Genomic DNA, 17,273 nt, shown 5'->3' on the forward strand with positions numbered 1-17,273 from the left:
CTGAGGAATGACCCTATGTGTAAGGCACTTTAATCTGCTACTAATGCCCTGGTTGGCTGAATGACTGCTAACACTGCCATTACATTGAGAAAGCAGGTGTGTTCAGGAATACGAGCACACAAAGCTTTGGGGGAACTAATATTCTAGAAAAAGAGGCATTACAAACACGGGGATATGTATGGATGTTGACAAAAGTGTCTGAAGAGGACAAAAGGAAGTAAAAGAAAGTAAATTTGTAAGGAATTAATTACAAATAAAGGGGAGTTGAAAGTGAGGGAGCCCTTCATGAGGTAAGCTGAGTCCTCAGTCTCCACCGTGCGACTTGGAAACTCCATTTTACATGGAGTTCGCCTAATGCTAGCCAGTTTCCCCCTCATCACTCTGCATTTTGGAATCCCCCATTTTGTCATGCATGGAGAGCTTCCAAACCCAGAGCATAACACACATGGTGCTCAGGAAACCAAGGCGGGTTTGCGTGCACGATGCAGCACTTGAGGAGCCCAGCCCCTCATGTGTCTTTTTCCAGTGTAGCTCCTGAGTGAGAAGGCATTGCTACTGTTTTTCTCCTTAAAAACAATCAAACTGAGGTAGATTCAAAACATGTATTTAAGCAGTTAGTTTATTGCAGCTTGGCAAAAATAAAACTGTATCAATTTTACTGAGAAAGCATAGGATTGGACTATTGAGATAGCCCAATGTGCAACCAATTATTTCTTGGTTGTTGGTTTTTGTGGCAGCTTTGGTTGGCATTTGCTAGCACATGGGAACTCTGGACAAAATAAACATCTGACAGGTGGTATCCGTCTTCTCCATCAGCGATGGAAGACTACTTTCTGTGATGTTACACTTAAGCAATCCACTTTTTAGATTAAGTTCCTGCAGCTGTGACTGCCCCAGCAACACAGTGACACCACCTGCAGCAGTTGATTGGTGCATAAGTTCATTGCAATTTCTTGGGTACTTAGAGGTATAAAAGATGCATGTGGAAACCTATTATTTGTTGATTTGGTTTCACCATACCATTTTTTTAGAAGTGCTAACAATAGAATAAAAAGTAACAATCATATTGCTCTAAATTTAGATTTATGAAAAGCAAGTAAGTCCATTAACTGCCCAAATTGTTCTGAAAGGACATGAAAAGCACTTCACACTTTTCTGCAATTCTAGTGTAGCATTACAATTATTAATTTGTTGAAAAAGAAAATAAAGAGAGAAAAATCTTTCAGCACTGCCATAAAACCCATGTTTTATCCTGGTTGGCACTTCAATGTTTTACTGAGATCAATAAAAGACAAGTAAATAATACTGTTTTCTACAAATTCAGGTTGGCTGATTAGGTGTTGAAAATGTGAAAGTATGGGAGTACTTGTGGTTAACTTAATGGTTATTCAGAAATGAGTATGTATGACCAGGACTTTCCATCAACGTAGCCAGACAGTCAGACTGCAAAAAGTGTAATTACTATTCTGCTCATTTCTTGCAGAATTAAAAAAGGACATGAACTTTTCAGTATCTATTACATCCTTCTTGATGGATGGGGAACATTATTAAAATTACTGTAAATTCTAAAAATACGCATTTTTCAATCAATGTGTGAACTTCTTGTACTAACTATTTAAAGAAAAAAAAAAAAAAGTTGCCTTGTTCCATTAAGTGCCACATCAGTGCACATAATTTCATAGCTAGTCCTGAACAACTCAGATCTGTGTAATCTTAAATAGAACAGAACCTTTGTAAAGTGTTCTTTCTTCTATAATAAAAATAAAATAAACTTCAGCTTCTGTTTTATATGCCAGCTGAGATTCCTTGCAGTAATTCTTCCACATCTGCTCTGCAGCTTTCAGGTTTATAAAAGCAATATCTCCAAATTTCCTTTCATCAAAACAGCCATACACTGTGTTTTATGGACATGTTCTTACACTGTAATACTGGGGCACTAATTACATCTTGAATCATATGCTATGGCTAAGAAAATATATACATGCTGTTATTAGACAACTAATACTGAAAATCCTGAACAATCTGGCCAAAAATTCCTCAAAGCATGGTAACACATAAATATACATGCACATGAAATTACCACGAAAGTTGCAAAACCAAAATTGACAGGTAAAGACATTAAGCAAAGAATAAAACTAAACACAAGCTCAGGACTACACCAGCAGCTTTAGAACCCTGAAAACTCTGCACACACAATTCTCCCTTTCCCTGGAGGACACAAAACCTTGCCCTCACTTTCACCTCTGACAGATAACAGTGAGCACAGCTCAGAAGCTGTAGGCGGCCAGCGTACTTTAGAGGAAGTTGTATGAAAGCATGGTATGATCTCTATAAAATTCAGGGGGTCTAAAAAGATCCCTTTACTTCAAGAGAAGAACTAGGCTGCATGTTAAAAAATGCAGCTTAATTCTGCATGCCTCTGTCAAGAAGTTCCTAATACACCAAGACTTAAATGAGGGAAATTAAATGTGGACAATGATTTTTCTTTAATTACCTATCTGGAAGATATTTTTAAGTGTACATATGAAAGAGGACATCTGTTTTCTCTCAAAAATTGATCAACAAAGACTGTAGAAAAGTGCTTTCAATCCTGAAATGAAGCTCTAAATATCCAATAACAGGAGACTAAAGGCACATTAGAAAAACATTACAAAATGTCTGTGGAAGCACAGAACTTGGAAAGACAAGTGTCCTCTAGAAAATTTGAAAGAGCTAAATCAAATTGCCAAGAATATTCCCCTCGAGGAAAACAGTGTACAAGTTTGTTGAGCAAAACTATGACGTCTAGAATGTTACAGGCTAACATAAAATAACACCCACTGCCTAGAAACCAAGGTTTCCAGGTTTCAAGAAAGGCATATTAAAGAAAAAAAAAAAAAAGTGTTTAACACTAGCTTTTTTATTTTCTTCCATTCTAATCCTGGGATAAGAGTTGTAATCTGAAGTAAGCAACACACTGTCAAGGGTATTCTTATATAATCAGAAGAGAACAAACTGTTCCTTTTCTTCCCTAAATCTGTACCCAGTGAGACAGACAGAGCTCATCACGAGGGCTTTGCTACAGAGAGCTGCCACTGAAAGAACAAAGATTTTCCCTGACTTTTCCTTTCCCTTCTTTCTCCCCACAACCCTTCCTAGTGAAGATGAGACAGAGCAGGCTGTTCTCTAAAGGTGTGTCTGTCAAAATGATGTGCAATAGAAACTTGCATTAATATTTGACAGTTCTGTTGATGCAGGAAATATGGTTAATCCTTAATTCCTACAGTTTCCTTATCTTTAAAAAAAAAAAAAAAGTTAATTTCACACCCGCCTTCCCTAAAAATGCAACATAGCCTAACTGCGTTCGTAACATCATAAATTGCAATCAGCTACCTGTTTTTTATTTCAGATTAAGAACTAATGAATTGCAGGGGAAATACAACTGTGTGGTTTCTGCAAGGGAAGCAGAATAGCAAGATGAACAACATGAGCAAACCAGGCTTCTGGGACAGGAAAGCCTACCTTGCTATTTGTAACCCTCCCACAGGAGATTTTGGATTGTAGCATTTCTTTGTCGTTCCCCGTTTTTAATAATGAAGAAATGTTTTGCCATATGGCAAGAGTGAAGAACATCGGCTAAGTGTTTTCATATGGACTTCCTACATACATTACTACAAATAGCAGAAAGCAGAGTCTCATTCACACCATATAAATATGTTTAATGAAGAAATTGAATACATCTATTACAAGGCACTGGTTGGCATAAAATATTTCTGGTAGAGCAAAAGCAGCACACAATCAGGATTACTTTTGAAAAGTATACTACTTTTTCTTCCACTTCCTGATCAGAACGTGATAGTGGCTGAACAGCTTACAAAGTAATGTAAAGAAACATTTGGTTTATGAAATAAATTACAAATGGAAAGTATAAAATAAACATTAGTATCTGACTCACACTGCACTTTATATGAAAGAAAAGGGATTTGCCACATAACCTTTCCAAGTTATATTAAAAAAAATCTCTCCTTTAACGTTCCTTAGCTTCCCCAAAACTTTACAGCACTTCCTATTAAATAGAACACCTACTAGTGCCAGCTAACCCCAGCAAAAAATCCTCCAGCTAACCTTTCAATAGAAAGCAGATTGACGAGTATTTTTCCTAGCTCAGAGCAGTTAAATGTATCGCCTCCTCTCTTCCTAATATTTCCGTGCCTTTAATTAAGTTGAAGTTGGAACAATTGCTCCTGAAGTCAACTATGCTTCAAGCATTGTGCTGCTGTGCTCAGAAGCTTGCCTGACTTTTCCATTCGATCAGTGGGTCTGACAACAAGACTCGTCCAGCAGACCTGGTTCTGTCTATCCTCCTGTGCCAGAGCTATCAGTGTAGCAGCTCCTGGAGATCCCTGACATCAGAAACGTTTGGCAGTGGGGCCCTGGAGATTAGGAGCAAAGAGATGCACATACTCTGCCTGAGCACCCACACTGGAGAACCTGCTTGGGAACCTCGTAGGTGTCACTCCCTGTCCCTGTCCCCCCAGTAAAAGTCATGGCCAAACAGGCAATGTTTCTGCAACCCCCCTAAACAGAAGAAAAACAGGGCAGTAGGTACAACATGCTTGTCAACTGCTCAGACAGCATACCTGCTCTACTTTCATGCAAAACTAGAATTATTCTAAACTCAGATGAACCCATCAAACATTACTCCTAAAGAATTTCAGTGGGAGAATGTACTTGTCCCCTACTCTCCTTTTTTTAAGAACACTTAAGACATATTCTAGATATACAAATAGTACAATACTCAGAAAAATCCAGTATTAGTAATGATATTTACTTAACATTGTGTACATCACACTGCATGGAAACTTTTATTGTCTAAAATTGTAGGTTTGAGTTTTTAACATGATTTAATCTTAGGTGCTAAAGAATAAATTAAGAAATAGAGCCCCACCTACTGACAGAACAGCCACAGTACCCAGGAAAAATTAACTTGATACTTACAGGCCAGAAAACACGAGTTTTCTTTCCAACTGCCTTTCACACAGAGCCCAGAATCACTTTATACCAGCAGTGCAATAGCAGAAATTTCTCTTTCCCTTTGCTCAATATTTAAGCTCAGATGACATAGTAGTTTCTTATTATCCCTCCCAGAAATTACTCCTACTTTACAGAATAACATAGGAACTTTACTCCACAGTGTCAGAAAATAAAATTCAATACAAATGTAATTGAGAAAACAGAAGAATCAACTGGAACCTATTTCAATGGTCAATCTGTATATTGTATAACCTCCTTCTAACGCTTCTAAGAATGCTTTATTTGATCTACAAAGAAACACCTGAGTTACCCTCTTAAATATTTTGTAACTTCAGCCAAGTTTGTTTTCCAAGTAATAACTGGGATCCTTTCTCATGGAATGTGTAGACATAATTCTAGAATTTTGTTTTAAGAGTCTTGCTGTAAAAGTCTTAGTATTTCATAATAGCCCTAATGACTTAATGGGATACGTGACTATCAGATTGCAAATAAAATATGGAGGGTTTAAAATGTTGTTTATTGAAAACTCTTTTTCCTCTTTCCCTTGAATCTTGAATTTCTATATAGTGTATATATATGTGTGTGTGTATATATATATATATATATATATATATATATATATATATATATATATGACCCCCGAAGCCTACAGAATTTCCAAGATAAAATTGCAGAGCTTCTCTACAAAATTCTTTCACAAGCAGTCTTCTGCTTACACCTGCTACAGTAAGTCCTCGTGGAAGACCATTGCTGTTCCTTTACAGCCCAAGAAACAAATGGTGTCAAGTCATCTTGCAGTGTATAATTTTGTGTATATATAGTGAAGAAGAGGGTGCTGGCTGGACAGAGAATTACTACTAGTAATTCTGCATTATGGAACTTGTCTTCCCTCTTCTATTTTCCCCTCTGCAATGTCAAGTGACATATAGAAATAAAGATTCATTACATGGACAAAACTCTCAGGCAGGCAAATGCCCTTGTGTACTTCTGCTATCTTCTGCTCTTACACAACCAGACGCTATTGTAGGAGGAATCTGTTAGAATAAAAATGAAAAAAAAAAGAAAAAAAAAAAAAAAAACCTACAATCCTTTTGTCATGTTTAACAATGGTGGCAATTTTGCAAACGAGATAATCATTTTTTCTTCTGCTTTTTCCTCCTTGGTGAGAAGTTAATTATTGAAATAGTAGATAATGGGAAGTACTGGGATGAATTAAGTATTACCACTTGATGGTAGGGACAAGACTTGAATTCAAATCAAGATGCATACAGAGGAAGAAAAAAATAAACTGCCACTTGAACACTGGAAAATACAACTTCACTGACCCACCCATGCCAGTTTTTCCAGTTAAGATATTACCGTATGGAGAAAGCTGATGGAGCTTCTTTCTGCCCACAGTTTGTTTTTAAGGCATTAACAGTGACACAGCATGCTAAGAAGTAGTAGCAAGATTTGAGGCATATGTTCATATTTAATAGGGACTCCTTCATTAACAATTCTTTCACAAAGCTTTTATGATCACTACGTTCAAGTATGTTCTACTAATCAATGCAAAGCCAGAGATTAATTCAAGTTCATTTTATTAGCAATGATGAATATAAATCTCGTATGAAAATATTCTTGACATTTTGATATGTAAGAAGTATCTATAAAAATATAGTACTACATAACAAAGCCAGTAAATTCTACAAAACATATCATTTAACATATATTTAACAATATATAGGACACAGTAAAAATCTGTTAATTAATGCTGAGGGTATTTATACCTCATTTTTGTCAAATGACAGTTCACATAAAATATGAAATTGCTCATTCTGATACACAGAAGTGCTACCATCACTGATTTATAGAAACATGTATGTTTTGTCCCAAAGTTACCTGCATCTGCAGGAACATAAAGCCACAACTTTTCTTTGGATGGACAGGCAGTTATGACCACGAAAACATTCTATTGGTAACTACAAAGTCCTACTCAAATCAGTGCTGCACATCTGTCAGCATTATGAACCCTGAATACACACATAGGCAGAGATCGTGCTTCTACTGTCCTTGTGGAATTGATGACAAATGAGCCTACACTGGTTAACAGAGAACTGGAAAACAGATTCTTCATGGCTGATCACTGCCAATTAGCAAGGAAATAACTTTTTAGGACACTGTCTCTTTAGAAATAAGCTTTCCACCAAGAGACAGCTCCTGAACAGAGCTCTTCAAGGAAGAGAAAATTAGCGGGGTAGCAGTGTTTTCATACTAGATGATGGTCAAATATGTGTTACCCATCTTATTGTTACCAAATACAGGAAGATCCACCTTAGAACAGCTTTTGGAATGGGAAAATAGCCTAGTTTCAGAAGAAAGATAGCACATTGAATTAGTTATTTCACCAATGCTGTTATGCTGAGGTTGCTTCATGTCTGGTGTTTGACAAATGCAAGAAATCCATTTTAATGCACTTGTCCACACAATGAACGTGTCATATTCTTAGTGTACAAATACCTTGAGGGCTTTTAGAGCATACCTTGACAACCAGCTTAACCTGAAACTGGCTGCTGCACAGTGACAATACACAGCTTTTTCAGATACCAGCTTTGTGTAAGAGTCAGGTACATAAGGCTTTAAGGCTGTAAAGTCTCACTGAAGACAATAGATGATTACAGTGATTTGCATAGTAAAGAGCATAAAAACATGCTTGTGATTAATTAGTAACAACTAAATCTTTTAACACTGTGTTTATGTGCAAAACAACCGGTAATTACTTATTTCTATATTCAAGATCCACTGAAATCAGTATGTTGAATTAATTAAGTTGTAATTCCAGAGTAACTTTATAGAACAGCAGTTACAATGCAACAATATTCCATCGTATTACAAAGGAAAAGCTTCCTATTAGGAAAGCACGTTTATCGAACATAAATACTGTAAAGATCATAAGACAGAGGTGATGAATATTAGTAATATATTTCTGACATAAAGCTTAGAAAAAAGTAACATTTGACCCTGAGGAACTTGCTGTATGAAAACTGGGGGAAAAAAACGCATCAGAGGAAAGGAAAAATAGGAAAACTGGTCTGAAATAATAAAGGCTCAGCCAATTTCATTTCAGATTCTCAAACAGTAAGCTTGGGGCAGGGAAGGGAAGAAGAGAATTTGACCATCTTACTAGGCATTGTAAAAAACACCAAACCTTCAATTACAAAAAAAGAAAAATCCTTGGCCTTTTGCATAATTTCATTCTATTCAGGGCTACCAACTCAAGAAAAAGAATTACCAATTACTATGCCAAGTTGCTGACTTTAGGTCAGCTTATTTTCTGCACTTACATAAATGCCTAGTGCAAGAAAATAGTCCTTTCTTCAGTAGCGTGTTCTCAACTATGTGTAAATAAGATTTGTAACTATTGAAATCACATGAGCTAAAGATTTTTCAATATAAGCTTATTTTAGTCTGTACTGACAACGTAGCATTCACACACTGCAATTTAAACTGCTGGCTAACTCCCCTTCCTGGTGTTTTGACATAATGATCAACTTCAGGACACTCTGGTTTTGCTCTCTGCAACAACCCTACAAAAAAGTTACTCAGCTGAAGCAGCTCACCACATAACCACCAAACCAATGGGAGGAACCAAGACTAGCTGACAACTCAAATTTACATCAATCCAAACTGCTTTGGAACTGCACCTTTATGAGTGTTAATGTATAAACACATGTATATAAACATGAAGTGAAGCAGTAAAAAAAATGCAGTCTATTTTCTGTTCCTCCCTTGAAAGGTGTTACTCAATGGCAGTGATGGCTGAGCAGCAGAAGAAAGAATCCCAGTCTACAATTTCAAGTATTAAGTAAAATGAGGGCTAAACTGGAAGTTTTATTATTAGACCATGTTTTAAAGAGATGTGAAAGCAAGTTTCATACTATTCCTGACCACGTCAGGAGTAGCTGAACTTCAGCTGTCAGGAGAAACAGAGATCAGACAGCCATACACAGAAACTGATTTGATCACGAGGATGGAATCTGCTTGTGTCCATAAACATATGTAGATTCAGGGTGTTGGTTTAAGTACAGAATCTTGCACAAAGATAGCTCCTCTTATCTAAATACATCCCAAAGTACCATACACATTCCACTTCTTCAGGACTCAACTCTCCCAGAACTGCTCTGCAGGATGCAATTGTTTATTGGCTACAACATGCTCCTTTAGAAGACATGGAAGTGCATAAATAAATATCTGGAACGCCTTGTGATGCAAAGGATCATATAAAGATACAACTTAAATTTTTATTTAAGGACTACTGAAACATGACTCAAAAATACACAAGAATTCATTTGGGAAAACACCCCTACCTTACACTAAACATGTATTCCTTCTCAAACAGGAGGGACATTGAGATCAATAACAAGCTTTTTTCCTTAGTATTTGTCACTATCCTGATAAAAGCTATCAAAATGAAAAACTGCATAAGAGAAAGGACCAAGTGCAGATTTAAAATGGCCAGCTGGAGAAATGGGGCTGAAGCTACCCGCTAGCACTGCCTGTTACAGCATGTGTCAGATGCATATACATAGCTCCACCGTCCCACCAAACTAAACTCTCCACAAACCTGTTCTATAAAACCTTTGCTACAACCTTGGCGAATCTGCATTTTCTGTGAGACCTCAATTTGTCTGCATTCTCTTGTAAACTCTCATGAAACAGGAGTATTTACATTAAAGCATTTGCTAACTTTATGAAGGCCAAGAAAACAAACTTGGTCTCATAAAGAATTTTGTACAGAATAATTTAAACAAATCAGTCTTAAGTAGCATTTAAAATAACCTATATTAAATATCCAAAAAAATATAATCTTTTGCATAGAATAAAGAAAAGTGCAGCTACAGCATAACATTCCATACCACAAGAAATTACTAATTTACCAGTGGTATATAGCTAACTGTTGTCTCTCCTGAGACTACAGCAACTACAGTCATATTTACTGAGAACATTATATTAAAAGAGAGGGATTACATTGTCTCATTGTCTGTAAAGCACATATAAACTTTTTGCTTTTTTAAAAAGTAAGCAAATCTGAAAAATTAACTATCAAAAATTATTTCCCTTGACATGACTTGGAAAGATGAAATATCCTTTGTTCTTTTAGAATTACGTTAAATAAATCCCTACATACTTGGTTTCTGTTTTGTGAAAATAAATTACAAAGCTTGTAAGAGTGCAAGCTTTATCTGTTCTAAAAAAGTTGACTGTTTTTAGGATTAAAATTCTTTATTTCCTTCTAACTTCTTTGCATTGCAATCCCTCTGGTAATCAAGCACAGGATAGTACCAAATAAGCTTTGGAGAATTCTATTTTCACAGCTCAGAGTAGAGAAAGGATCTAAAAAGTAGAGAAGTAGGTACATGAAGTTTAGGAAAATAAAAGTCCAGCTACTGTTGTCCAGTTTAGATGGAAAGCAAGCAACCTTTAAATATCTTCCTACTTCATATATTTGCATGCCTAAATATAAGAAAAAAAGCATATACCTAATCAGTTGTTAAAGCATTTTCTTTTTTGTTTTTAAAAAATCAACTTTTATCAGGTATAGTTTGATACTATAGTTTCATGAAATATTTAAAATAAATATAAATAAATATTTTATATATTTCAAGATTGCTCATTTCAGTAATGAAACAGTGTCTGTGTAGTTAGATTTCATTTTGTTTAGCTTTTTTTGAGCTTTGCCGCCACTTACGAATGGCAGTTCCAGAACTACTAGCTACTACGCAAAGAGCACCACCCACAGTCCACCAAGTTGGTAGATGATTGAGAAAAAGAATCTGTAAAATAAAAGCAAACACCACATCCATTGTTTTCATTATGGCTACGGGTCCAGCTTTCTCTATCTGTAATGCTTTTGTGAGAAATATCTGACCCCCTAATCCTAATAAGCCTATCAATATTAGAAAAACTCTGTCTTTACCACAATATGGTAAACGCCATTCATTCATAACAAACAATGCTATAACACATCCAATTAAACCAATGACTGCATAATACCAAATTGACAAAAAATAATGCACAGATTTTCCCACCTTTCTGAGTATAACAAAAGTTGAAGCTGATGACACTGTGCTTGCAATTGCTGCAATAGTTCCTTTAAGATGATCTGCGTAACTTCCTTCAATCCCCGTAACGTTCGACCCAAACAGAAATGGTGGTCTGGCAATAAGAACCACTCCAGTGATTGTGAAGAGGGTAAACAGAAGATCCCAAATACTGTATTTCTCTTTGAGAAAGATCCATGCCAGCAACGATGTAAAAACAGGACTGCTAAAAGTTATAACTGTGGCATCAGCTAGAGGCATTACTTGGAAAGCATAGTAGAGAAGAATCATTGCACTAGAGCCAAGGAGTCCTCGGAAGAAAAGAAAAATTCTTTTACCTTTTGGTCCCAAAAACCCTGTTCTGAAAATTAAGAAAAACAAGAGTGTCACATTAAAATATAAACAGACGTTGGTCATGATATAAGCAAGCCAATGACATTATTGTACAAAAGTTCCCAAATGAGGGACGTATCTCAAACATCAAAACACTTAAACGTTTGATCACGGAGCCGTTTATTTCCACCACCACATGCCAATCACATTTAATGTCAGGAACTGACATTATTATTCTAGTATTATATTTTATAATACTAGTATATTATATTTATATAATATACTAGTATTATAAAATATATTATATTTATATAATTATAAAATATATTATATATAATATATTTTATATATTCTAGTATTAATTTTGTGCTTGCAAATAACCCCAAAATTATCAACAAACTATCTCCTATTTTTAACAACACTTCTACAGAGTTTACATTAGATGTATTGGTCTTCCATGAATTAATTTCTACATTTCAGGGAGCGAAAGATTTTCAGTTTTCTGAATTGAAATAAGAAATTATCAATTAATCCAAAACAACACAGTTAGGCATACAAAGTCAGATTAACAATAATATCACAATCTGATTTAAGATCCAAATTATTGAGTGATAGTTCCAATATCTACTTTTAATAAATAACTTTATATTTTTTCTACACTTACTTGTAGTATATTAAACCAGGAAGAACAAATGCCATTTGGAAAATGCATCGAAATGCACTCACTTCCACTGAATGTACATCTTCTATCTTTTTAAGGAATAAAGAGGCCACTGAGAAAAGGAAGGCAGACAGTAAGGTATAAAAAAGACCAAGTCCTGGACAGGCAGCTTTCTTCTTTGTTCCTGCAACAGATAAAACTCCAGTTAGTACTGATCTGTCCAGCTATCAGTGGATTTGTTTTAGATGTCTTTACATACCATAGTGCTGTGTACATTTGTAGCCATTCTTGCAGTACACAGAGGTAAGCAAAAGAAACAAACGCAAATACCACATTTATTTACCAGACCTACCTTGAAAGTATGTTTCACTAATCACCACAGCCCTTTTTTCCTTAAAACTGGAGATAAAAGATAAAACACTTTGGATGCAAAACTATTCCTACATTTCTCATAGTCGTATGTCAGTTAGCAGGTTTCTTTGAGGCATGACTGCACTTTGGGATATCCATTACAGGACTAGTTGTGCGATTCTGACTACCGCCCATGGTCACTAAATAAAACTGACTGCAAAATGGGCCATGGTCAGATTATGAAATACCAAAACTCATTATCAGGGCATTACTGGATTATTGAATAAGTGAATTAAGGTTCCTAAGCAACAATTCAGTTTCCTTTCTCACATACACGTACAGGTAAAAACTGCATAAAGAACCACACTTCTGTTATACCTCACATGTATTTTACAGCTAGATGACCCTAAATTTGATCTAGAACTACAGGAGTTTTAGATTCTTTCAGCAAGATATTATATAAGTATTTTATTCAAATAAATATCAAGCATTTTAAACTGGAAGAAATGAAGGTGCTTAGCTTTAAAACACCTTTGGCCTCCTACAAAGTACTGGTAACTATAAAACTTCCATGAAGACCTTAGCTTCACCTTTGATTACACTTATCTATCAGACTTACTCCTCCTGAAGCAGTTCCTAAGTCTAATGGCTTCTATTCAAGCTTGCTTCAGGCCTACTTCACTTCAGTGACATACTCTTCCTCGTTCCACCCATCTTCTCCACCCTCTACTATAAAAAGAAAATATAAAAAGTGAAAGCAAACAGAGAGAGTGAGCCTCTGCTGACCTCAATGCTGTCTCCAAAGAAACCAGATATATTTTTTTCCTCCCCCAATATTACTTGCTGCATAAGAGGAACAGTCCTGCCACCAAACTCAGAGGTGAAAGCCATGGAAAAGAACCTCTCTCGAGATCAGAGCAGGATGTTACCTCACTATATTTTTTCTTTGTGTCTGCTTAAAATACCGGGGGTTGCCCTTTCTTCTACAACACCCTCTAAAGATAACAGCGAACTCCACATCCACAAAGCGGTGTTTTGATAAAAGGATGCCTCATAGCACACAGCGCAGCAGCCACAGAGCCTCGCGGATCCCTTGAAGCATTATCAGCAGGGCACTGCTGTGAGTTGCTTAGCAACTACATATGGTTTTGAAGGTTGTTTTTTGTTTTGTTTTGTTTTGTTAATTAACAGAACTTGTCACAAACCATTTTGATCCTCCCTGAGATCAGCTCTCAAGACTAAGGGCCTTTTTCTTACTGCCTCAGAGCTGTAACTGTGGGCTGACAATTCGGTACAGCATTGGTTCCTGCTTTAACAGCTCTAAAGACCCAGGCTTTACAACAGCAAACAGGATTTAAAATAGGCAGAAGGCCTACTTTTCAAGAAATATAGCCACACAACAGCTGAAAATGAATGGCAGTTTCTACTAGATAGAAATATTTCTATTTAGCAACAGTCACTCACATAAAAGGAACTATTAAAATTGCCACTAACACAGGTCATGGACGTCTACCAACCATCACACAGAGCAGATTTAAAAAACGTTAGTGAATTACATAATGTCCTAATCCATGCAGTCATGCAAAAGAAATACAAAATCAACAAAGTCGCTAATATTAAAGCAAGGGGAATCAAACTGGCCAATGAGCAAAATGGGAAATCCAAATGCAGGCTGGCTTACAGGAGAACACAGCACAAACAGAGCTATTATCTTATTTCAGGCACGATAGCTTGCCTGATTACTACAGAATGAAGCCAATCTAAATAATGGAAGTGTTGAAATGGAAAACCAGTCAAATTACAGCAAAGCAAGCTAAAAGGATCTTACACCCAGAATTAAGCTTTGGATTAAAAGAAAAACCAAAAGGAATTCATTTCTGTAAGCTGCCCAATACACCTAACCTACCAGAAAGGACATCTTGTAATACTAGAATTTAAACCATTGTTTCATATTGCCAAAGCATATGCTCAACACAATGAGAGAGTTTTATTTCCTTTTAAAAATAAAATGGTGCAAGTTCCTCCACCAAAAACAAGAACTGCAGTTCTAAAGTACTTGTTTCAAAACATGTCCTAAGACAAAGTGCGGTTAAGATAACATTCCCATCCCGCAGAATGATAGGCCTCCAAATGCTAATCCCATGCCATCAAGACACTCAAGCACTCACACTTTTTGTTAAAAGTGTTGCTGTCTGAAAAAGTTTCAAGTAGTACCCATCCTCTCTTCTGAGTGGCTATAGATTTTAGACTTGGCCTTCCAGTTTCATTCCTTGGCTATGTCCATGAATAAAGCTTTCAAACGATCTTCCACTCCTGTTTCAAGTCCTAGTCAAATGCCTCCCACTGCACGCAATCATCTGTGCAAATTCTCTTTGCATTTTAATGCCATGCTTTCCAACATCTTTTATACTTGAAAAATATATATTGAGAAAAAAAAAATCAAACCACCTCTTACATACATGCAAACTTAAGAGCAGTAGCAGAGGCATGATAGGCCATGGGAAAAGAAGTCAGTGAGAACTTGTTTCTCCCCGACCTTCAGGAAAGCCAGGAGAAGGTTATCCGTTCTTCACATAAGAAGGACCAGAACAGTTCTCTCAGACCACAGGAAAGCACCATGGGCACAACAGCCTGCCTATGAACTAACCACGGTCATGCAGACAGGCATGACTCATAAAGTTCACCCATTGACTCAACATTTTGCTAGACTGATTACACACAAAAAAAGTTCTTTCGCAAATTAACTGCAAGTTTCTTGGGGTTTCAAATATTGTTTTTTCCAAGCTTTGCCTCAGTACTAATGTAAACTTCACTGGTCTGCCATCTCTTCTGGCCTCTCCATAGCTCCCCGTTTAACAAGGATTGCCATTCTATACATTTTCTACTGGAAAATTAATTATAGTCCATATTTAATAGGAACTATTCCCCAACATAGTTGCTTAAAAAATAAGTATGTTTAAGTACTTCAGGTGACTTAAAGTTATTTTAAGCTAGCATTTATGTTTTAAAAGGCAGCCACATTGAGCCTAGAAAAACATGTTGTTGTACATCTTGCACTAAAGCTATGGCTTCAATTCAAAATAACACAGTAAAGTGAGAGACTGACAAAGTGAAGAAGAATACAGTCACACAAAAGTATGGTAGGAATTACCAGGGAAGTCACAGCTGTAAGCAGAGTCCCTCCCCGTTACTTTCAGGAAGGCAGCGATGCACCTTCTCAAAACATGCACAGCGCTGCAAGCTGACCCTTGCAGCTTGGATCCACCCCAAACCAGCCTCACTTCACAAGAAGAAGCGAACCCCAACACCTGTGGCCGCCCCGGAGCGGCAGGCAGCGGGGAGAGGAAGAAGAGGGTGAGGCCGAAGGCGCTCGCCCCGCGCCCCCGCCGGCTGCCAGGTGCGGTGTGGTGCGAGCCGGGGCCCCCGGGGCCGCTTCCTCTTCCTCCGTCCCGGCGGCAATGTCACTCCGCGGGCGGGCAGCCCCGCCAGGAGGACGCTGCCCCCTTGCCACCAGCCCCAGCCCCTGCCCCTGCCGCCCTCCTCACCGGGTGCCCCGCAACAGCGCGGCCAGGGCGAGCCCGAGCAGCAGCCGCAAACGCGGCACTCTTCGGCGCCCACCGCCTCCATGCCCGGTGCCGCCGGGTGCAGGCAGGGCTGCCCCGTGCCCGCATCGTCCTCCAGCCCCGGCGGCGCCTCCAGCTCCTTGTCTGTCCCAGCCGGGACAGCGGCAGCCTCGCCGGCCTGAGACAGCACCATGAGGGAGCCGCGCTCCGTGCGATGCCGCCGGCTCCTCACAAGCCGGCAAGCACCTGGCTTGGTGCGCATGCGGTGCCGCCGCCCAGCGCCGCCCGGCTCCCTCCCCCGGCCGGGGCGGCAGCGCCGTGCCCCCGAGGGGCGGGGGGTTACGGCCGAACTGCGGCTGGCTCCCGCGGGGCGCCGGTCCCCGTCCACGTCCCACGACGGGCACCTGCCCGCGGGACGGCGGGAGCCAAACCCATCCAGGGCAGGAGGGATGGCGCCGCCGGCTCTGCCCCGCGGCCCCCTCGGACAGCGGTGGCCGCCTGAAGGGGACCCGCAGAGCCGTGCCCGGGCGGGCGGCCGGGGCTCGGCTCGACGGAGCGAGGCCGCGGCGCCTCGGGAGGGGGAGCCCGCATCGCGCCGGAGAGAGCGGCGGGGCCGCCCCCCGCCGGGCCCCGCTGCTGGCGCCCTCGCGGAGCCCTCACGTTGGTGGCCGTGCAGGCCGCGGGCGGGCGCCGCTGGCAAGCTTGGCGCGGCGGCGTTCTTCAAAGGGGATAAACGTGTGGAGAAGGATGACGCGGGGCTGTGCAGGGACGCTGAAACGTCACCCGAGCCCGTAATAAAAAGTACATTGCGCTTACACGGGACTGCTGCCTCATGCTATCAGCTCCTCCCGCCCGCTCACGGGAGGATTTGCGTTGCTCTTTATCTAATATAATTGACCTTTTATTTCAGCTGTTCTCTACAGCACAGTTCGAAGCCCTGCACCGATTTGAACAGCTCGGCTTTCTTTCCACGGGCCCATTAAAATTTAATTGTTACGAGCAGTGGCACTTCTGTGAGAGAGCTGCAGTGTGCACCAGCTGCATCCATAGAGGTCAAAAGGCATTTAGGGGGAAAAGCATTCACTGTGCATGTGGAAAGCCTCACAGGGTGGTTAGCAGGGTAGGAACATCATTTAACCACTTCCTCATAGTATATTTTCCTTAAATAAAGCAATGCTGCCTATATTTTTACACGGAAGAATCAGAAGGGGTAGCTGGCCAAAATGAATAGGAAGTAGAGCAGCCCCTTTACCCATCTAAGAGCACAGAGAA

At 39.2% G+C, this 17,273-nt stretch overlaps 1 protein-coding gene across 1 annotated transcript; it reads right to left on the bottom strand.

The window, feature by feature from the left end:
- Positions 1–6,576: 6,576 nt before the first annotated feature.
- Positions 6,577–17,015, bottom strand: SLC35G1 (solute carrier family 35 member G1). Its single transcript, XM_084524981.1, has 3 exons — positions 15,984–17,015; positions 12,091–12,271; positions 6,577–11,454 (listed from the first exon to the last, which is right to left on the bottom strand). Exons 1-3 carry the CDS (start codon positions 16,261–16,263, stop codon positions 10,695–10,697), a joined length of 1,221 nt encoding a protein of 406 aa, XP_084381107.1. The 5' UTR covers positions 16,264–17,015; the 3' UTR covers positions 6,577–10,694.
- Positions 17,016–17,273: the final 258 nt, after the last annotated feature.

The sequence above is a fragment of the Aythya ferina genome (genome assembly GCF_964211825.1).
Source record: "Aythya ferina genome assembly, chromosome: 7".
NCBI classification, from domain to species: Eukaryota; Metazoa; Chordata; class Aves; order Anseriformes; family Anatidae; genus Aythya; species Aythya ferina.

Bases quoted from the DNA above. Each gene is read 5' to 3' on its own strand.
- SLC35G1 (XM_084524981.1), bottom strand. From the start codon at position 16,263: ATGCGCACCAAGCCAGGTGCTTGCCGGCTTGTGAGGAGCCGGCGGCAT. The intron at 12,272-15,983 runs GTGAGGAGGGCG...TATCTGTTGCAG, and splicing joins GCGCTGTTGCGGGGCACCCG to GAACAAAGAAGAAAGCTGCC. The intron at 11,455-12,090 runs GTAAGTGTAGAA...CTTAATTTTCAG, and splicing joins CCTGGTTTAATATACTACAA to AACAGGGTTTTTGGGACCAA.